Below are 22,061 nucleotides of genomic sequence, written 5' to 3'. Positions count from 1 at the left end.
CCCTTGCTTGCAACTATGAAGACACATATTATGAAAGATAAGGTCTCCCAGGTTGTGCACTGACACCAAGTTTCACAATAGATCTAGTATATTCCCTAAGCTTGGCATACTGGACTGCTTCATCACCTCTCACAATCTTTCTAGCATCTCCTAAAGATTTTGTAGTGTTGGTCCTAGATAATTGAACTCCAATTTTTTTCTTGAAATAATCAAATACCTCACAATGCCTAAATGTAAGTTGCTTCCTTATTTTTTTATTAGGATTTTAGTAACCCACTTCCTAGTTGCACATATATTTCTTATCTTTCTCTTATAAGTATGGTCATCATTAAATGTCTTAATCTGCCAACATGCATGCCCCTGTTATAAGAATAATAGATCAACCAAGGATACTCTTTATTTTTACAAACAATTCTAGTTCTAGTAGTGTCATTCTTTAAGTACATTCTCCCTTTCCTTCTTGCAGAGTATAGTTTGTAACAGCCCTCTTAAAAGTTTTCGTAGTTGCAAATTTCATCCCTAATTCCAAACTAACATGGCCAAACTTGACAGCATCATTGAAAATTGAATTCACGACTAGGTCTGTCTCGTTATCAAAATTTGGTGGAGTGCTCAGCTCATCTGACTTCCAAGAGTCACCTGAAAATGAACTTGCTTATCAGATTACACTAAAATAAATAAATAACTCCAAACAAATATGCTTTAACAAACTACATATTACACTAAACTAAACTAAATAAAATACGATAAATGAGTCCAAACAAATATGATTTAGCAAAACATAAATTACACTAAACTAAATAAATTACCAAAACTCTGCTTATCAGATTCATATCCTCCATTGTTCTCAAAGTTCGAGTCATCCGTTGGGGAATTAGGTCTTCTCCATGTACAAATTTTTCTTTTCCCTTGTTTGAAGTATTGCCGACTTGCTTCTTCCTTTTTTTTAGATGTCTCTCCCTCAGATTCTATGTTGAATTCTGAAAATTTAGGTGGCAGACGCGACTTGTAAAGATTATCTTCTGCAAATTCATATGAATCGGGTAATTCACCATCAGCCCCATGATTGGCCTTCGAGGTTCCTTCTTGTCATGAGATCTTGTCACAGGTTTTCTAGGTGACTTTGTTGAAGTTTAAACTTGAAGCCACCAAATTTTTTGTTGGTTTGGTGGTGTAATTTCTCTGAACAGTTTGTGTAGTTTTTGTGTTAATTTTTTTCTTAGTTGGAAAAGTGGGTGTAATCGGATTTGGTTGATACAATGGCTTGGGGTGATGAAATTTTTTTTTGGAGCAATGAAAATTGGCTGTGATAAGGGCACACTAATAATGGGCTTTGGTGTGGGTCCAGCTGACTTGGTATTCAGCTATACAATTGGCTCATTCGGTAGTGTTGGAGTCTCTTGCTCAGTAGGGTCACACAATTAGCTTAGAATTATGTTGCTTTCCTTAACACAATTATGTTGCTCTAAGCCATCCTTGTCACCTCCTCTACCAACACATTGATCATCATTAGACAGTTCCATATAATCTATAAACTCAGGGGTAGAGGGACCGTGTTCAAAATAGATATAGATGACATTACCATTTTGGTGGCAGAGGCTAACCATGTCCTTTAGATCCTGATCCAGCTTCAACGTCCTCAAACCGTAGGCTAAACTTTTTTTAGAGTCTAAGTACCAGTAACTATCATCTTTATCATAGCCCAACTCCTTGTAGTAACCAGTTATGGTAAAATCATCCAATTAATTTGCATCAACTCTAAGTCATTCATCGGTGCGACTTGATGTGTACATAATTCTGCCATCAAAAGCTTGGGCTTCAAACCTCCCTCCATGGTAAAAAATAAGCCTCAGTCGATCACTCGTCTGAAAAAATACAATAAAATATACTAGAGTTCACCATTATAGAAATTCTCAATTTTTAGAAAATATTAAACAATCACATCTTTAAAAAAAATGCATATTTACAGCCATACTAACAAACTGTTAACTACACTAACACATGCATTTAACTTTGTAAACCAAAATATCACCACTAGAAATTAGTACTATGGTAAAAAAGAAACACTAAACCCTAGAACACAACCATGAAAAAAATGAATGACAAAAAATATTCAAAAAAATTAAATACAAGTATTAGAATTACAATCTACCAAGATGATCATCCAACTAACACCAACACAGTGCAAAAAATAAAAATAAAAACCTAAACCCTTAGGCTGCGTTTATTTCTGAGAACAGGACAGGACAAGACACTGAGAACTGGATAGGACAAGACACTGATGGACAGAGACACAAAATTTTGTATTCTTGTATTCTGTTTGGTGATAAACTAGAACAAATTATAAAAATCTAATTTATTCTCATTTTTTCTCACTCAAAAAATTTGAGATGAAAAATATAATAATAAAAAATATAGTTAAGAAAAATTAACAAAAATAATGAAAAAAAGAATGAAAAATAATTTATGTCCCTTGTTAGTGTCTCCGTGTCCTTCCTATCCGGATGGACACAAAATACACTAATTCAGTGTCTCTGGACACACTGTCTTTGTCCATGTCTTCTCTATCAAACATAATTTTGTGTGTCTGTATCCATGTCTCAGTGTCCTGTCTCTATAAACAAATGCAGCTTTATTGTTCACCGTGGAAAATGTTTGAGTCTGATGATGTTGACAGAGACGAAGATCTTTGCTGATCAAATAAGGGGACAGTGGACAAGCGCCAGCGTGCCACGACGACGCTGACTTGAGGAAGATGAAGAGGCGATGAAGGTAACGATAACGTCTTTGGAATTTTGTGTGGGAAAGTAACTTTTGTTAACGGGGGGCCATTTGGGAGTTTTTCAATTGGGGAAGATAGATAGCGTCATTTTGCTATAATTGGAGGTTCACCAATAAACAAAGTCGTTTAGTTAAGTGCCAACTTGGCACTTAACTATACACATCAGCGACGTTAAAACGTCTGGTAATTTTTGGACTAACGGGGATTCACATTTCTGAGGGTGGGGATACATTTGGTCATTTTAAAAAGTAGGGGAACAATCTGAGGCGAGTTGGAAATTTCAGGAACCATTTTGAACATTAGNACACAATTCAAGATGTAGATACGTCTTTTTTTAGGAGAGTTCAACTCTAAGATTTATCAACAATAAATGTCGGTATAAATTTTGCACATAATGAAAAAAGAGTAAATAACCAATTTGGCCCCCGAAAAATTTTGGTTTTGTCAAAATGGACCCAATGTTTGTTTCTGACAAAATGATCCTCAAAAGTATGCACCGTCTGACAAAATGGCCTTGATGTTAACTCCTCACTCTGGATGTTAATAGAGATGTCTATGTGGCACGTTAAGTGCTTACCTGGAGGGTTAGAGTGATCACGTGGGGAGTCTAACTTCCTACTCAAACGCATCTTTTGCAACACAATGTTCACAAAACTCCACTTGACCCTATCACATGCCTTCTGGAAGTCTAACTTGATTATTGCCACTTTTTTTTCTCAACTTAAGCCACTGCATAGTTTCACATGCAATAAGTGTCCTATCATGTCCCTTACCAAATGCACTTTGAGTATCTCTTACTAGTCCTGACGTCACTGATCTCATCCTTTTAACCAAAACCTTTGAAATCACCTTGTATATACAACCAACCATATTAATCGGTCGAAGATCCTTAATCTCCATCGCTCCAACAAATTTAGGTGCAAACACCACCTATGTGATATTTGAATCTGAAGGTAACCTGGCAGTCTGAAAGAATCCCATCACAGCGACTGTGAATTCCGAGGCGATCTCATTCCAACACTTAATGAAATTCATGTTATACGCATTGCTTTCTGTCGCCTTAGATGATTCGCACTCCCACATTGTCTCTCTAATGTCCTCAATCGACGGTATCACCTCCAAGGCTATAGCATCTTCTTCATCTATTTATTTCACTAATCCATCTCTGAAGCCCACCCCCATTGCTCACCATATCATCTAGCTTCTTAATCCCTTTCTCAAGCCTTTTGATTTTCTTGTCCATGTCACCAAAATTAACCTTATGCCACCTTCCGAGAGGAACCGTTAGAGCCTTCAGTTTATCTATGAATTGTGCATCCCCTAGGCCTTTCCATTCCTCTTTTATCATTCTCAAAAAATCCTCGTATGTAAACCAAGAGTCAAGGCCTCAAAAAGGTCTCGGCCCACTATGTAACCTCGTATCTCCACTATCATAAGGCAATGGTCTGACAATCCCCTGGGTCCACCCTTCAGTCAAGTCTCTGGAAACTCTTCAATCTATTTCATGCTAACCAGAATAATATCAATCCGACTGCACGATCAACTTTTAACCCATGTGAACTTACGATCACTCAGCAGTAGATCCACAAGCTGCATATCCTGTATCTAATCCTTAAAGTCTTCCGTGGATGCTATTAGACTGATAGCATCTTTTCTCTCCTCCACCTATACAATCTCATTGAAATCCCCTATAAAATAGAATGGAACATGACATAATCTAACTATATAGCTCAACTTCTCTCACACAATAAGTTTCTCATCTCTTGTATGATCCCCGTACACTAAAAAGAGTGCACAATTGAAATTATTTTTTAATAGAACCACTTTAACACACAATCATCTCTCTGCTTTGTAACAATTACTCATTTTAAATATCATTTCATCCTATATTAACAACAAATTAAACCACTAAATGCATCCTCAGACCCTACATATTCCTATCCTGCATCGTCACTTCCCCAAATATGTGCTATGTCAAACTTTGTCATAACTTTTCTCTTAGTCTCAAGTAAGTCTACCATATTCAATCTATTTTTTTCTTGAGGTTCTTCACCATACTCAATTTTTCATCACCCCTTAACCCTCTATCATTTTCTTTTTCACCCATTTTCTTCTTCCCAACACCACCCAGTCTCCACCTCCATCGTTTTCTTCTTCATCAACCCAGTCATGTTTCCTTACTTCGAGATCGCAACCTTCCGCACCATTGACCCCAACATATCCATCATCTTTATCATCATTAACATCACAGAAAGTCTTCATTGGATCCATCATCACCGAAGAGAGATTTCTGAGGCGGTTCCCCGCCTCCCTACAACTATTGTCGTTCGATTCTATCCAAGGTGGTACCATTTCAAAATGATTTTTTGGCCTCCTTGAATCTCCATTTCCGTCAATAACACGATGGTAATCTCCTCCAGCAATTTCACTCCCGTAAATATGGACCAGGTCGGCGCCGTCAACCCCTTCAATCATGCCTTCTTCAAGTGTAAACCAGCATAATTAACGAATAATTAGCCAATAAATTAATTAATAAAAAAATTAAAAAATAAAATTTTATAGTTTAATAAGGTAGAATTAATTAAAATATAAATTTTGACACTAATTTTAAAGAATTTGGCCCAAGATTAATCCGAACAGGCCGAACCGAGCCCGTATTGGGCCCAAGACCCAACCCAACAATACTTAAATGAAGAGCATAGCTCTTCTTCCCCAAAAGAAAGGGGGAAACACACTGGGCAAGAGAGAGGGGAAGAGGGTTTCATAAAAACCTAGCCTTCAAAGTGGGATAACTTTTGCTTTGGTGATCGGAATTGCGTGCTGTTTATGGCCACACATCGGACTCGTCAAGCTCTTCAATTCCATCTAAACAAAACTGTAAGTAACTAATGTTTATCTAACTCTATTTCTACTGGTGTGTTAAATTTGGATTTAGGATTTGAGAAACTCAATTCTTTAATGATTTTCGTGTTTTAAGGGTTCACTGGCCTTGATTCCTTGTGGATATTACTCAAGGATCAGTGGGTGAAGGTAAGAACCTTAAACTTTTTGGTGATTAGTGAATTAGTAAGCTTGAATGTTGATTATAGTGATATGTTGTGGGATTAGATTGAATATTATTGATTTGGAATACATTGATGATGTTGGGTGCTTGATTGTTGGACCTTGGTGGCTGTATTTCAGTTCGGTGAGGCATTGGGGCTGTGGACAGTACATAGTTGAGGGTGATTTGGGAATTAGGAAGAATCGATCAAGGTATGATTTTGGTTTCTCGTAACTAAAATATAATATGTCGTAAAAACTTTGGCTAGTTAACCATAAGAGAGGATTGAAATGTTGTTGTTGTTGATGATTGTAATGGATTGATATGCATAAGGATTAGTGAATTTGAGGTTGTTGTTGGTGCCATATTGGTTGTAGTGTTGGTATTGTGTTTGACAGATAATTGACGATGTATATGTTAATGATAATGATAATGATAATGATGATGATGTATATTGAACTTGAATGGTTGGATATGATAATGATGATATATATTGTTGTATATTGTGTTGAATTGAATGTGGAATGGTTGAGTTGGTTGTCATTCAGCATGAGGAAGTTGATGGTGTTGATGATGTATGTGTGTGTGTGTGTGTGTGTGTGTGTGTGTTAAAAAGGGTTGAAATTGAATTGTTGTGAAAATTGAGGTTTAGAAATCTTTGTGAATTTTACTGAAAAATTAAATTTTGACCAAATTTTGATAAGCCATAAATCAGCTTCTGGACCCTCAATTTTTTCTTAAACTTGTTTTATATGAAAATTAGATCCGTGAAGTATATGCCGTTCGAAGAACGGGTGAAAAATGTTTCAAAACAAGAAAGTTATGCGCGTCGAAAGTTTGGTGTGTAAAGCTAAAATTTTGCAGTATTCAAGATTTTTGCCAACTCTGCATAACTCGTGTACGTGAGCCTCCCACACAGCGCAGGCATTCGGTTTGGGTTGGCTATCCCGCATACACAAGAGGTTGCGTGCATACGCGAGCAGGGAAAAAACGCACCCACACGTACGCGAAACCTTCCAAGAGTACGCGGGACTCCTGTTTTCAGCAAAGTGAATTTTATGTTTTAAAACCTAATTTCAAACCTCTAAACCTCTATTTTTACTCTTTTAACCCCTAAACCTTAGTTGTATGCTTAGTGATGAGGTGAAGTTAGGAAGGGTGATAACTTGGAGGAGAAGTAAACTTGAAATATGATTAATTATGATTGAGAAGTGTTATATAATTGACGAATTTTAGCCATAATGATCTTGAATGAATGAATATGATAATTGAGGCCTAATTGAGATTGTTGATGATGAGTATGTTTGAGTTTTCTCTCTATTGTAAGGTGTGTCGGGCACTATATCCCATGAGTATGACGGACATTATATCCCGAGACCGTAGCAAGCGCTATATCCCAAGAGTGTGGGAGCACCTTATCCTAGAAAGTGTGTCGGGTACTATATCCCATGAGTGTGAGGGGTACTATATCCCGAGAGCTTGGTGGGCGCTATATTCCAAGAGTGTGAAAACACTTTATCCTAGGTAATGCGACGGGTACTATAGCCCATGAGTGCGGTAGGCACTATACCCCGAGAGTGTTACGGGCACTATATCCCAAGAGTGTGGAGGCATATCAGAGAGACAATATCCGGGTTAGCTACCGGGTGTGTCGGGTTCTAGCAAAGTAACTGACACGTGAGCTCACGACCAGTAGAAAAGGGATGCATCATATGCATATATGTGTCTTGTTTGGTTTTGCATTCGTGGGTTTGCGTAACTGATATTCATGTTTAATTGCTATATGTTATGTTTGCTGTAACTGTAAACTACTTGTGTTTTCTTAGTATGCATAGTTTGTTTGTGCATCGGTGTTTCGAAGGGTTTGAGGAAAGACGGTGAACTTAGGGACTTAGGTTAGAACTGTGATAAAAATCAAGAATCCTTAGATTTAGATACCTCATCTTATTTTATGGTCTTAAATTGTAGTTTTAAGTTTGAATCTGTTGTTGAAAGTTTTAGGATCGTCTTCGACTTTTCTGAGATATTATATGTTAGGATCCCCCACCAACATAACCTTTCCTCTCAATCTTATACGGTGCATTTTCGTAATAACTTTAAGAACCTCTTCATTCGTTGAATAACATATGAATGTAAAAACATATATATTATCACTTTTTTGTTTTTGTGTATATATATCATTTATGCGTTCAATCCAATTAAATAGATGGAATAATTTCCTTTTTAATATGTATTTTGAGAGATTATCTACAAAAATAAAAAAAGACTCATTTTTCAAAAGCAGCTTTTATTTTCGATTCCAAATTCTAGAATTTTTTGTTTTTTTCTCAATTCTACCTCATTGTATATTTCCCACCCATCTCTCACTCTCACCGTCGCCATTTATCTCCCTCTCCCACTCTCTCACTCTCTCTCTTCCAAAATTAAATCTGAATGGTTAAAATCTTTTTCCATTAGCAGCCAAACTCTTGAGAGAAGGCATGCAATCATGCACAGCTGCACAAGCACAAGCACAAGTCAAGTTAAGTTTCGCCTACTTTTCTTTTTCTTTCCTGGTATTAATATACAGTATATAACTAAGTCAGTCGCATTAATAATTATCATATTATTACTTTTCCATGTAAATGAGTTTGCGTGGAAAGCCTTTAGGAGTAATTTGCTGGTGTCATTATCGAAGACGGGTGCAACTTTCAGAGTGGCCAATTCACGTAAACAAGAAGGAATTAAAAAAAGAATTATATTACGTGTATATTAAAATCAGCAATTAAAATTAGTCATTAATATAAAATATATATTAAAATATAAATATATATTAAAAATAAAATAAATTATATATATATTTATATACAAATACATTAATAATTAATTTTAATGAGAGATTTTAGCGTACAAATAACATTTTTGTTAAATGAGAGAGTATGCGAAGCACTCTTTTGGTGATTTGGCTTCACATAAACTCGCCAGCAATGCATGTAGGGTCAGTATTGGTCAACTCACAGGATCAGTCCAAAGTCCAAACCCAAACTCTTACCCACACACACTGAAAGCAAGAAGGGTCAAACTTGTATTGTTTGTTGAACAGCTCAGCAGTTCCAAGTCCGAAGCGCCAGATCAAAAACTGGCACAAGTGAAAATCGTTGAGACTCGGTAGGAAACCAACAGAAGCATAGTAAGTTGATTGGAAGAAGGAGAAGGGTAAGGAGGGAGGGTTGGGATTTTCGGTGCGGTTTCGGATGACATGGCAGAAAAATAAAATAGCATATTCCATCTCCGTCTCTTTCGTACCCACTCATACCTCACACACTTGAAACCAAAGCATCTTATCGGAGATCCTATGCTCCTAACCTTTTCCCCTCTCTCTCTCTCTCTCTCTCTCTCTCTCTAAAATTATATAGATCCTCTAAACGGGAGATTCTCTGAATCGCTTCTCAACCTAATACTATTGACATTTTCTTCCTTCTAAATTTTCAGTGCTCTTTCACTGTTGAACAATTTGGCGCCAAAAATCATGAAGCTCGACAACTCCAACAACTCCAACGGCCAGATTTCCGCCGGCGCCGACGACGACGTATTCGTGCCGCCGCTCAACTTCGCCATGGTCGATCAAGGCATTTTTAGGTCTGGTTTTCCCGACTCTGCCAACTTCAGCTTCTTAAAATCCCTTCGTCTCCGCACTGTTATGTGAGTCTTCCATTCCATATGCCTCTGCCTCTGCCTCTGCATTTGAGATTCTGAATTTTGAAGCCATCGTTGGGATTTCTGACTTTCTATCCCTGTGTTTTGACGCAGATGTTTGTGCCCTGAACCGTATCCAGAAGTGACTTCTGAATTTCTCAAGGCCAACGGAATAAAGCTTTATCAATTCGGGATCGATGGATGTAAGGTTTGTAATCTTTTCTGGACCTCAATCCTTGCCTGCCATCACTTGTTTTTCATGCCTCTTGTAGTTGTAAATAATCTAACTAGCTTTTCATTTTATTGTAATTTTTCAAATCCCAAGTGCGTCAAATCAACTCATTCTCTTTACTGAGGTCTCATCTAGCTATTGTGATCTGTTCCTGCAGTGCTGCGTACAATTCAAATAGTAGTTTGAAGATTAAATTTTCAAAGTGTGTGGAATTTGATGTAGTTATGGTAAATTGCCTTTCTTTTTTATATACTAACTAAATGAAACGGAGATTGATTTACCGAATGTAAGTAGATGTATTTATGGAAAATTGCCTTGATAGTTGACTTTCATATGCATTTACATTTGGTTTGGAATAGAATCTTGTGGACCAAGAAGCGTATGCCTTTTGCTTTTTAGTTGTCCTTATGGTCCTGATCCTCTTTTATTTCTTCTTGTTTGTTTAACTGAACCAGTTGCTTATGAAGTTTAACTGACGCTGCTAATAATTATAGATAAAGATTTTATTGCTCCTTTAAAGTATTGGATTTTGTTATATCCAATTAATTTTTCAGTTGCAAGCTTGATATCTCTTCATGAACTTTAATATTTGTTTTTACGGTATGTTTAATTCGTTGTATTGTTGCCATATTGCGTTGGAAAGAACCGGTTGTATATTACAAGTTACTGATGGTTTTAGTTCAATTTGCTTACATCTTTCAAGCCTATCTAGGAAAAATTACCGCTTTTTTTTTTTTTGGGGTCTTGTGAAAAAAATTGCACCTTCAGTCCCTTGTGTTAGCAGACATCTCATCTCTATTTAACAAATGAAATTAAAGCTGGAGTTCTGGAATTAATTCTTTGTTCCATTCCCTGTCAAAAGGTTAATCTAGAATAAGCATATTAATATTTGATGTCATTGTCAAAGTTGTGCTGCGATTAAGATGGTTATCACAAACTAAACTCTTTACCGACACCACCTACTAATAATAACACTTATTAGCTGAATAATCCACCAATATCAATAACCAAATGTCCAAATGTGGAGTCATTGAAGGATAATCCAAAGCTTGCAGGACTGGTATCATAATGGTGCTTTGAGGCTTGTGAATCCGATGTTTATTTGTGGAAATTGTTTCACATAAAGCAGCAAAGGTTTGGGTATGGAAAACGGTCTTTAAAACCACTCGACCGTAGCTTAGTCAGTAGGAACACTTCAAATTAAGTCCACTTCAATGTTAATGAGATTCAAAGCACCGGAGTGAGTAGTGGCATTTTTTTCAAGAATTAGTCCAGTTAAGCCCCTGTTGCAGTTTAACTTGTCTAATGCAGACTCTCCTTATGAGATCAAATTCTAAAGCAGGAAATTTAAACTGCATTCTATTATAGAGTTACTCAATTTTTTGCACCCTTCAGTGATATTTTTCTAGAGGCTATTGTAGGACTTTTTGCCAGTAAATGGTGGTTATCTCTTAAACATTAAGCTACAACAAACACCCTCCCCAGAATTTGTTATTCTTCCTGAGTGAATGCCAAGGGAGAAAAAGCAGAAGTTTAAGAAAGTAATGTTTAACTTATGTCTGAAGTACACTAAGTTATACACATTGATAACATAAATGCTGTGGACAGGAACCCTTTGTCAACATCCCAGATGACACAGTTCGTGAAGCTTTGAAAGTAGTCCTCGGTATTACTCTCTTGAACTAAACTACTTGTGTAGTAGTTATAACACAGCTTGTTTAGTAATTTGTTTCCTTAATCTTTGCATGCTTTTGTTGCCCAGATGTCAGGAACCACCCAGTACTAATTCATTGTAAACGAGGGAAGGTAATCCGCAATCACTTTCTCCCTTATTTGAATATAATAGTTTTGAATTATCAATGCATCTGATCCTTTTATACTTCTACAATGAACAGCATCGCACTGGTTGCCTTGTGGGATGCATCAGAAGATTGCAGAAATGGTGCCTATCTTCTGTATTTGATGAGTACCAAAGGTTTGCAGGCGCCAAGGCCAGAGTTTCGGATCAGAGGTTCATCGAATTGTTTGATATTTCTTGTCTCAAGTCCAACCCGCTCTCATTTTCATGCTCCGGGAAATAGAAATTCAAAGAGTATTTTAAAAAGTTGCTGCTTCCTCCCGCGGTAGATATCCGCGATGAAGAGAAGTCACTAGTCACCAGTCTTTATCCTTTTTAGCTGAAGTTCAGGGCAGTTTTATTAGAATTTTTAACGAAATGTTATGCTTCCTGAGTTTTTTTTTCTCTTTTGCTTTTCCGTGTCATTGTTGGATACCTGGATCTCAAATTTAGCAATTCATGAATAAAAGACTGCATACTGCTGACTACTGCCTTGCCTTCTTAGTACAAGATCCAGTAGCAATTTAGCATGTGTTGAGACCCTTGAACATCTTGAGAACATTATTAAGTATAAATAGATGATTAATTGTCATGAATAAAAGAAGTGCGCATCTGGGAATGAACAGAAGAGTTCACATAGATATGATTCTCCTTCTCCAGTTCCCCATTCGTTTTTTTTATTTATTCTCCACTGCGCAGGAGGGGAAGAAAAACACTGAAGAAAGATCCATCTTCAAAACTAACAACAAAAAAGAAATGCTAAAAAAAAAATGTAGACGAGGAACAATCGATTCGCCAACAAAACAGATGACGACCGAAACGATGACTCGCCCCTTATTATGCCTCAAAGTTCATACACGATTGCAGAGACACTTATCAGCCTCTTCAATCTACTATAACGAACTGAGGCTTTCTTATTGAACAAAATCAGTTACTAAAGTTTACTTTTCCTACGACGATAAAAACATAACAAAACTAACAAAAACCTTAATTGCCAGCGCAGGGTGATTTCTCCGCCGTAGGCTGGTAGTGAATAACTAAACGTGGAGTGGGGGAGTCCGTTCACTGAAGCTATTTATAGAGTTCTCAAATTGGTGCAAACCCTACTTTCCCTAACGAAAATGACCAACCCACTTTCTATATTTACCGAAATAGCCATGAACCCTTAAATCTCTACGTGTATATCCATGGTTGATGTTGAAGGTCAACGCATGTTGGGAATTATTATTTAGATCGAACGGTCTAGGATGACAAAGCCACGTGGGACCCACATCATAACAAGAAACTGATGGAACAAATCTAGGGTTTCAAGCTTGACGAGTTCTCAAAACCCCAAATGACCCCCTTTTTTCTTATTTTTCTTTCTTTAATCACCCCCACTATCATCTTCTTCTAGACATTTCCGCTCCTACTGCCCCAAAGATTCAACTTTTTGGAATAAAACTTGAGCTTTCATCTTCTCACCGGTAAGTGTAACTCCCTCTTGTCCATCTCTCTGTTTAGTCCGGAAATATTGCCACTTTGCTGGTTTTGCATTGATTTTGATTTAGATAAGTATTGGTCTGGGAGTGAGTGTGAGTGATTGTGTGGTGTAAGAGAGAGGATTATAGATGGGGAAATCAGGGGGTAGAAGAAAGAAGGGTGGTGGTTCAAACGCAAACTCAAACCCAAATTCAAACCAAGCCTCTGTTGATAGTTCAGCGGCACCACCACCACCACCAGTGGCTAATGGAGGAGTGGAGTTGGATTCTTCAATTTTTTTGAAGAGAGCGCATGAGCTGAAAGAGGAAGGGAATAAGCGATTTCAGAACAAGGATTATGCTGGCGCCCTTGAGCAGTATGATAATGCTCTTAGACTCACCCCAAAATCCCACCCAGACAGAGCCGTTTTCCATAGCAATAGAGCAGCTTGTTTAATGCAGATGAAGCCCATAGATTATGAAACTGTTATTGCTGAGTGCACCATGGCCCTTCAGGTCCAGCCTCGATTTGTCCGGGCACTCCTTCGAAGGGCCCGGGCTTTTGAGGCTGTAGGCAAGTATGAAATGGCTGTGCTAGATGTACAGACCTTGCTGGGAGCTGACCCTAATCACAGGGATGCTTTGGAGATTGCTCAGAGGTTGAAGACTGCATTGGGGCCTCGACAGGAGGCCCAGCAGGACCTCCACAGTCGCCCCTCCCCTGCTGCCCTTGGTGCTTCTGCTGTCCGTGGTGCCCCTATTGCTGGTCTAGGGCCATGTTTGCCAGCCCGGCCAGTGCAAAAGAAGGCTGCAAATTCAGCAGGTGCATCAGTTGTGTCGCCTAACAGCAAGCTAGACCGGCCACAAGCTGTTTCACCATCTGAAAATGGTCCTGATGGCAAGTCCCAGTTTCCAAAAGTTGTGTTGAAGTCTTCAAATGGTCCCGCGAAGCTTCCTAATATGAAACATGAAAACCAAAAGGAACACTCGTCTCATTTGTCCACTATTAATGGGCAGTGTCCGGAGGTCAGAGTTCGGTGGAGACCATTGAAGCTTGTTTATGACCATGACATTAGACTTTCCCAGATGCCAGTGAATTGCAGTTTTAGGGTTCTAAGAGATATAGTGAGCAAAAGGTTTCCTTCATCAAGTTCAGTTCTGATCAAGTACAAGGATAATGATGGTGATCTGGTTACTATAACCTCTACTGATGAACTTAGATTGGCAGAGTCTAGTGCTGATAGCCATCTTCTGAAAGAACCTGAAGCAGATAAAAGTGATTCCGTAGGGATGCTGAGACTACATATTGTTGAAGTTAGCCCTGAGCAAGAGCCTCTTCTGCTGGAAGAAGAGGAAGAGAAACCTGTTGAGAATGAGGAGATCAAGGTAGATGAGAGTGGGTCTCATTCATCTCCGAGTGAATCTGCCCATGAAGTTCCTGATACTGAGGTTGATAAGACAGGGAAGGAGGCTCCAAAACAAAAATCCGGAACCACAGAAGATGCTGAAAGCAAAGAAGTGGAGATGGATGACTGGTTGTTTGAGTTTGCTCAACTTTTCCGCTCACATGTTGGTATTGATCCAGATGCTCATATTGATTTGCATGAGCTTGGAATGGAACTCTGTTCAGAGGCACTTGAGGAAACAGTAACCAGTGAAGAGGCCCAGGAACTCTTTGACAAGGCTGCTTCGAAGTTCCAGGAGGTGGCCGCATTGGCATTCTTCAACTGGGGAAATGTTCACATGTGTGCAGCTAGAAAGCGGATCCCATTAGACGAGTCTGCCGGGAAGGACGTGGTAGCAGAACAGCTTCAAGTGGCTTATGACTGGGTCAAGGAAAAGTATTCTTTGGCAAGAGATAAGTACAATGAAGCACTCTTGATTAAACCAGACTTCTATGAGGGACTTTTGGCTCTTGGGCAGCAACAATTTGAAATGGCTAAACTTCGTTGGTCTTTTGCTCTGGCTAAGAAAATAGATTTATCAAGCTGGGATCCAACAGAGACGCTTGAACTTTTCGACAGTGCAGAGACCAAGATGAAATCTGCAACTGATATGTGGGAGAAGTTGGAGGAACAGAAAGCAAATGAGCAAAAGGACCCCAATTCGACAAAGAAAGATGATTTGTTGAGAAGAAGAAAGAAACAAGGTGGAGGGGCTGCTGAAGCTGAGTCCTCCGGTGTTGGTGGTCCGGGTGATATATCTCCAGAAGAAGCTGCTGAGCAAGCAGCCGTAATGAGATCCCAGATTCACCTCTTCTGGGGTAATATGCTTTTCGAAAGATCCCAAGTTGAATGCAAATTAGAGATGAGTGGTTGGAAGGAAAAACTGGAAGCTGCCACTGAACGCTTTAAGCTTGCTGGAGCTTCTGAAGCGGACATTTCAATGGTTCTAAAGAATCACTGCTCAAATGGAGATGCAAAAGAAGGAGATGATAAAAAGATTGACAATCCGCAACCCAGTAAGACTGCTGAAGTAGAGAACAATAAGTGATATGGCTTTGAACCCCATTCACATCTTGTTCAGTGGAGCCTCCAATGAAGACTCTGCACAAAGAATACCCTTTTCCTTGTGTGCTCAAACGGGATATCTGAATTCTTTTTTACATAGAAATTCAAAACTTAGGGTGCCTTAACTAGGTAGTTTGGGTTTGCCATTTTTCATCTTGTTTTCTCTGAATTTCTCAGTGATATGATGAAGGGAGATTATTTTTGAACATTATTTACACATTTATGATGAGTTCTACTAATGAGTTTCACTTATCAGTCGTTCTTGCCCCCATTCACTCTTTTTATCTGTGACAACTTTCTTTCGTTTGTCTTGCTAATAGTTTGCATGGTTTCCTGTTCTATGACAGTTTTATAGGATGAGTTTGCTTAAATTCATTCTTTTAAGAGACATAGTAAGTGTCAATTGTAAATTCAATTATTTATTTGTAACAAGATGCTCAAGAGATTTGTAGTGCCCTGAAAAGTAAAGCAAAAGCATGATGCAACAAAATACATGAATACCTACATACATTGCCTTCTAAATCCTAACTCTATTCGAGGGACATGGGCCAATAGTTACTTTGATGGATTGATTCTCACACTTAGTGGAGAACTATGGCTTTGGTTGACATATTGGATGTCACATGGATGAATAGTGAATCGGAGTAGTCTATGTGATCGGTTATATTCCATGGCTGCCTCTGTTCAGATAGATAGGTATGAATCTCTTCCACGTTTCCGCTTATATCTACTTGATTACGTGTCACCTCGGTTTTCCTTTGTTGGAAAAAAGTTGTACAGTATATATCTAAATAAGTCTTTAAGAAATTTTGGCTATATTCTATTCGATTCGATCTGCGTTCACTTCTAGAATTTATCAAAAAAATAACATTAAAATTTTTTAACTGTTACAAAGGAAACTTCTTAATTTTGAGGCAATTTATCAAAAAAATAACATTAAAATTTTTTAACTGTGGCAAAAAAAACTTCTTAATTTTGAGACAAAAATTTTTTATCTGTGATATAGTAATTTTTTAATCATGTCATTTCTAATTAAATGATGTAATTCTTTTTATCATTGAACTAATTGAGTGATATTGAATTCATATATAAGAGGTTTAGCCATTCTTATACCATTTGTAATAAATTGATATATATATTACCAAAACACATTTGAACATATTTTGATGGTTGAGTGAATTAAAATTTTGGACTTATAATTTTTAAAAATTTGTGTCATTTACTAAAAATATCTGTTATCTCTAATTATATTATATATTTTTGTTAATGTTGAATTGATTGTGGGATATTAAACTAATATATAAGAGATTTAACTATTTTTTATCATTTGCAATAATTTGATGCGTCTTTTGAATTTAAAACATATTTAAATATATTTTGTTAATTGAATGAGTCGGTTTTAAACTTGTGGTCTTTTAAAGATTTTTGTGTCATTCACTACAAATTTTTGTGTTATTTACAAATAAATGATGTACTTTTATTATCGTTAAACTAATTTTGTGATATTTAACTAAGAAGAAGAGGAGGATGGAATAATAATGATATGATGACGATGATGAATAAAAAGGAGGAAAAAGAAAAAATAGAAGAAATTAAATAAAAGAAGAAAAATGAGAAAGAGATGGTGGTCAAACAACAATGATGACAAAAGAGAACAAAGAAAAAAAAGTAGGAGAGGAAGAAAAAGATGCAACATCAGTTATCTATGTACGAAGTGAAGAAAAAGAAGTACATACAGAAAAGAAAAAAAATGTTTAGAATGATTTGATTAAATTTAGTTAAAAAATTATTTGGTTGTCTAATTTTTCCGTGAAGAGAATGCATGCATTATTATTACAATGAGAAATCAGAACTTCTCTTAATGGTGCTATTGCAAATTGAAATCTAAATGATATATGGTCATTCTTACCCAAGATTCTTCTACAGTGCATGGCTTACAATCAGTATTTCTACAGTAATAAAACTTACTCCTGTGTTGTTGGTGGATACTAGCCCATCAATCAGTTCAACATACAACCTTAACTGTTGTATGCATCAAATTTTTCCCCCTTTTATGTTGATGACTTGCATTCTAATATATCTATCTACTCTTACTTGTCAACTTATCCAACTGAATTCTGAGCAATTATTGCAGCATAGACCGGGTAGTGGGCATATTTTCAATAATAACAATAGGATGGTCCCAACAGAGAGCTATGTGTTATGTATGAGTTATGATTTATGAATGGTTGAATTTGTTCAAACAAATTCTTTTAAATCTGCTTAATCAGTGGTACCATAGTCCATTATTAGCTAGTTATCTCATCAACTATGCTGGCCTACTTTTTTCTTCCAACTCTTATCCTCACCAACTTTGGATCTTATTAATATTATCAACATTATGGCTTTCTACCTGCCCCGTATCAAGGGTTTTATTAATGCTAATTTATATTATATTGTTTCATTCAGTGACTTTCAGTTCCTCAAATTAAAGGGGATCTTGCATTAGAATGCGAACCAAGTTAGTGGGGGAATTTAACTCCTTGATAAGGGCATACACGTTTCAAAGCACTGATGAGTGACTTATAGAGTGTTCCACAGATAATTGACAAAGTAAATTTAATAATTAACCACGCGAGAGTAACTACATTGGTGTATGACTGTTTTTAGTTTTGAGAATAGATAAACTAAGACATTAAAAATAAGACACAAAAAGAAAGAACCACAAAAATTAATATTTTTAATTTTTGTATTTTGTTTGATGATAAATTAAAATAAATTATAAAAATTTAATTTATTCTTTTTTTTTAACTCTTGTTAATGTCTTTATGTTCTTGTTATAAAAGATACAAAATACACTCATCTGTCTCAATGCGCGTATATAAATAAATGCAGCCTATGTGATCTATATACTCTCTACCCTCTGTCTCCCTTTTTTTTTTTAAAATTTAGTCTATGTGAATGTAGGTATTGGTATTGAAGCGTAACTGTTAATCCAATTGCCTATACAATAAATTATAGTGATGTAAATATTTAAATTAAAGGGTGGATTCTAAGTATATGAATTTGTATATTTTTTTATTAAAAATATGAAGACTCAAACCTGTAACCTCTTAGGTGAGTATGAAAAAATTATGTTATTTAAACTATAATACATTGGCTAAGTATATGAATTTGTACAATAGTATGAGGACCGAAAAATAGTATGAATTGGTACAGATTTATAATCACCATTTGATTTCATGAAGGAATGGGCTAGATAAACCAATAAATCACAAATTCACAATTTTGGTCTAACAAGAGTTCAATTTTAAATAAAAGAACTTTCCAAAAGATTGAATAACATTGTATCTTCTTAGATTTATTTCATCTGATAAAATGTATCGTTTTAAAATTATTTTGATGTTTTTTGTAATATAGAAGAAATTTCCCAGCAAAATAAACTTCCGACCAGAAATTAAAAAGCCAATAAAAAAATTGAGAGAGAGAGAGAGAGATTTTCTTACAAAATGGGTAAATCAAGTAACTAAGACGATGCATCAATAATACAAGACATAACTTAGCCACCACATACATCACACACAAATAAACTCTATAATTAAACATCTATACGATGGACATCAATTTGGAAATATCTCCATCTTTTTTCATTTTTCTAATATAATTTTATTTTCATCAATGTAAGTTTATTATAAGCAATATTGTACTATATTGATAAGCTACACATGTGCGTGATCCCGCTTCCACATCAACCAATGATATATAAAAAAGACACTGACAGCAGCATTACATAAATAGTATACAATAATGCTTCAAAGTTGGTTGGTTCAGGTTTAGACAGTTGCAATGGGACCCACCAGATTGTTAACATTTGGTTCCACAGCCTTCATAGCTTCAAATCTTGGCTCTTTGGCCTGGAATTTAAGGCCAGCATATAACTTCATATAATCATCAAACACAAATTTAGGGTATATTATTTCGCTTCTCTCGTTTTCCTTCACCAACGCCGGTGCCGGAGAGATCACTGCATCATTGCCTGGGTTGTAGAACGAAGCCAATGACATTCTGTTCCCATCCGTTTGAGCAATCACACGATGCATCACACTCTTGTATTTACCATTGCTAATCACCTGTTACTATCACAAAATTAATAATTCAGACAAGGTGAAATCTTGTATGCCTATTAATGTGGAATTTTTGTCCAACTTATTTTCTATAATAAATTTATTAATTTTACAATCACACATCAAACTTTTAAGTATGATAGCAAATATTTTCAGATAATCATTAATATAATATAAGATAATCCAATTAAGGTGAATTATATGGTAAAGATGTAAGTTTACAGATCTTTCTTTTTATGGGATGAAAGAGAGATTAAAAAAGGTAGGATCCACACTTTGAATAACAATAAAATAATAAAAAATAACTATAAAAGGAATTTATTTTCTCTCTCTATACCACTTCAATCTGTATAGTAGAGTGTCTCTCCAATTAAATGTATGTATTACATGTAAAATTACCTTTTTAAAAAATTTACATTTATAGGAGGTGAATTGTTATACTTTGGGGTTAATATAAAATTTTAACTTTAAACTTTTGAGTTATAAAAATTTTAATATCATGTTATAAAAATACTTATTTCTTTTAATCTTAGACTGATAAGAAAAGGCGTTTATATCTCAAATGACATAGTTTCCTCGTACTTAGAAAGTTGCGGGTTCGAATCTCTCTATTTTCGATAAAAAATAAAAAACTGATAAGAGGAGGCACGTGAATACATACCTCTAGTTGGTCGCCGAGATTGACAACAATGGAATGGCGCAATGGCGGGACATCAATCCAGTTTCCATTCTTAAGAAGCTGGAGTCCACTGACCTTGTCATCTTGGAAGAGAAGAATGATGCCACCGGCATCAGTATGGGCTCTGAGGCCCTTGATCAAGTCGGGCTTGGGACAAGGAGGGTAGTTGCTAACTTTGGTTCCAAAGTTTGGGCCCTTAGATCCATTGAACACCTTCTTCAGGTAACCCTTCTCAAGCCCAAGATTCTCACACAGCAAATCGAGAAGCAACTCCGCCAGCTTCTCAAGTTGCAGTGCAAATTCCTTCATTGCCTTCCTGAATTCATCTTCCAGATCAGGGATCTCTGACATGTTTGAAACAGGAAGATGGCGCAGAAACAAGGTGCTTTCCCAATCTAAGTCACTGATTTCAGACTCAGCAGACTCCAAACCCTTTCTCGCCACCATTTCTTTGAATCTTTGCTCCATACACTTGTTGTAATGCTCTTTTGTTAGCCTTTCCACCGTGTCCATCAACTCTATCGAGATTCCATGATTAACCAACTTCACAAATACAATCAAATCAAATCAGAACATAAAAAGTGATCATAATAATAATAATGGAGCCATGGAGGTAGTGGTAGTGTATATATAATGCATACCTCAAAGAAACCCCAGTTCTCGCAGGCATGTTTGATGTTGTCCATGGTTGTAGCTCTATCTTGGGTGTTAAGCTTTCCCATGTCAATAACTGGAAAGGTCTCCATGTTTTCGCTGAGTCTCACAAATCAAGAGAGGTTTGTGTTGTGGGTGGGAGGAGTGAGGGTGAGGGAGTGCAGTTTCATGAATTTATAGGCCTTGCTCTTCCATCAGTTAGCTAAGGAAACAAGAATATATTATTATTTATTTGAAAAAATAGGAAACTATTATTGAAAAGTTTATGATGATGTTGCCTATATCATAGTTTAGGACTACTTCACATTCACACATACAATTCCTACAAGGTGAATTCTATGGTGTAGAATGTAACTTTTTTCTACACATATAAAACTTAGGTGGAAGCTTTTAAAAATGGACATCTGTTGTAATGTTCTCTATGTCTAATCAAGTCTTGCAGCCTTTTGGTTTATCAATAAAATAATTTATCAATAGAATTTAGATGGAAGCTTTTAAAAATAGACATCTATTATATTTTTTATGTCTAATCAAGTCTTATAGTTTCTTGGCTAATCAATAAGATAGTTTGCAGTGATTTGTCTCTTTATATTAAGTATCAACTGAAATTAATTTTTGAATACAAATGTTAATTAATTAGGCGGATTATTTTTTTTTGTAACAAACCATTTAAAAATTTAAACCATACTTAAGTTTGGACTTAAATAAATCCCCGCTTTTCATTACTATAATTGATTAATTATTATAGTTTATTATTTATAATTTTATCAATCGTCCCTGACTAAAGAAAGAGAAAAAAAAATACTAATAGTCACTTTTGATTATTTTAATCAAAAACAAAATAAAATAAAATATTAAAAAAATAAAAATTTGATTTTAGAAAATGAATCATTATTTTTAGATAAAACTTTTTTTGTTGCAATTTTTTTCTTATATTATAAACATTATATATGTTATAATTTTTTAAATTTTTAAATATTATTTTAGATTTTTTTTAAAAAAAATAAAATCGTACGATAGAAAATATTCATTTAGAAACTAAAATAAAATATTTCAACATTTGATTTTTCTATAAAACAACTATAC

The 22,061-nt window shown here is 36.0% G+C and overlaps 3 protein-coding genes and 1 non-coding gene across 5 annotated transcripts; 2 read left to right on the top strand and 2 right to left on the bottom strand.

Annotated features, from left to right (window-relative positions):
* The first annotated feature begins 8,882 nt into the window (after positions 1-8,882).
* On the top strand, positions 8,883-12,208 carry LOC107466384 (probable tyrosine-protein phosphatase DSP4). Of its 2 annotated transcripts, XM_016085366.3 has the most exons (6): positions 8,883-8,994; positions 9,297-9,506; positions 9,615-9,708; positions 11,341-11,398; positions 11,495-11,538; positions 11,628-12,208. In XM_016085366.3, exons 2-6 carry the CDS (start codon positions 9,334-9,336, stop codon positions 11,811-11,813), a joined length of 555 nt encoding a protein of 184 aa, XP_015940852.1. In that variant the 5' UTR covers positions 8,883-8,994; positions 9,297-9,333; the 3' UTR covers positions 11,814-12,208. The 2 variants fall into 2 exon arrangements, with proteins under 2 accessions (XP_015940852.1, XP_052112788.1); XM_052256828.1 differs by lacking the exon at positions 8,883-8,994 and having other exon boundaries at positions 9,027-9,506.
* A 131-nt stretch (positions 12,209-12,339) lies between these two features.
* Positions 12,340-12,465, bottom strand: LOC127742570 (small nucleolar RNA snoR111). Its single transcript, XR_008003913.1, has one exon. It is a non-coding gene; the product is annotated as a small nucleolar RNA snoR111 (small nucleolar RNA).
* A 342-nt stretch (positions 12,466-12,807) lies between these two features.
* LOC107466365 (protein CLMP1) lies at positions 12,808-15,791 on the top strand. The gene has a single exon (XM_016085344.3). The coding sequence runs from the start codon at positions 13,180-13,182 to the stop codon at positions 15,520-15,522; it is 2,343 nt and encodes a 780-aa protein (XP_015940830.1). The 5' UTR covers positions 12,808-13,179; the 3' UTR covers positions 15,523-15,791.
* A 3,279-nt stretch (positions 15,792-19,070) lies between these two features.
* Positions 19,071-21,143, bottom strand: LOC107466373 (1-aminocyclopropane-1-carboxylate oxidase). The gene is made up of 3 exons (XM_016085351.3): positions 20,963-21,143; positions 20,304-20,864; positions 19,071-19,648 (listed from the first exon to the last, which is right to left on the bottom strand). The coding sequence occupies exons 1-3, from the start codon at positions 21,065-21,067 to the stop codon at positions 19,352-19,354; spliced, it is 963 nt and encodes a 320-aa protein (XP_015940837.1). The 5' UTR covers positions 21,068-21,143; the 3' UTR covers positions 19,071-19,351.
* Positions 21,144-22,061: the final 918 nt, after the last annotated feature.

This window comes from Arachis duranensis, chromosome 1 (assembly GCF_000817695.3).
Source record: "Arachis duranensis cultivar V14167 chromosome 1, aradu.V14167.gnm2.J7QH, whole genome shotgun sequence".
Taxonomy (NCBI): Eukaryota; Viridiplantae; Streptophyta; class Magnoliopsida; order Fabales; family Fabaceae; genus Arachis; species Arachis duranensis.
The sequence above is the reverse complement of the archived record's forward strand: the minus strand, read 5'-3'. Positions and strand labels throughout refer to the sequence as shown.

Bases quoted from the DNA above. Each gene is read 5' to 3' on its own strand.
- LOC107466384 (XM_016085366.3), top strand. From the start codon at position 9,334: ATGAAGCTCGACAACTCCAACAACTCCAACGGCCAGATTTCCGCCGGC. The intron at 11,399-11,494 runs GTATTACTCTCT...TTTGTTGCCCAG, and splicing joins AGCTTTGAAAGTAGTCCTCG to ATGTCAGGAACCACCCAGTA. The intron at 11,539-11,627 runs GTAATCCGCAAT...TACAATGAACAG, and splicing joins TTCATTGTAAACGAGGGAAG to CATCGCACTGGTTGCCTTGT.
- LOC107466365 (XM_016085344.3), top strand. From the start codon at position 13,180: ATGGGGAAATCAGGGGGTAGAAGAAAGAAGGGTGGTGGTTCAAACGCA.
- LOC107466373 (XM_016085351.3), bottom strand. From the start codon at position 21,067: ATGGAGACCTTTCCAGTTATTGACATGGGAAAGCTTAACACCCAAGAT. The intron at 20,865-20,962 runs GTATGCATTATA...GTATTTGTGAAG, and splicing joins AGAACTGGGGTTTCTTTGAG to TTGGTTAATCATGGAATCTC. The intron at 19,649-20,303 runs GTATGTATTCAC...TGATAGTAACAG, and splicing joins ATCTCGGCGACCAACTAGAG to GTGATTAGCAATGGTAAATA.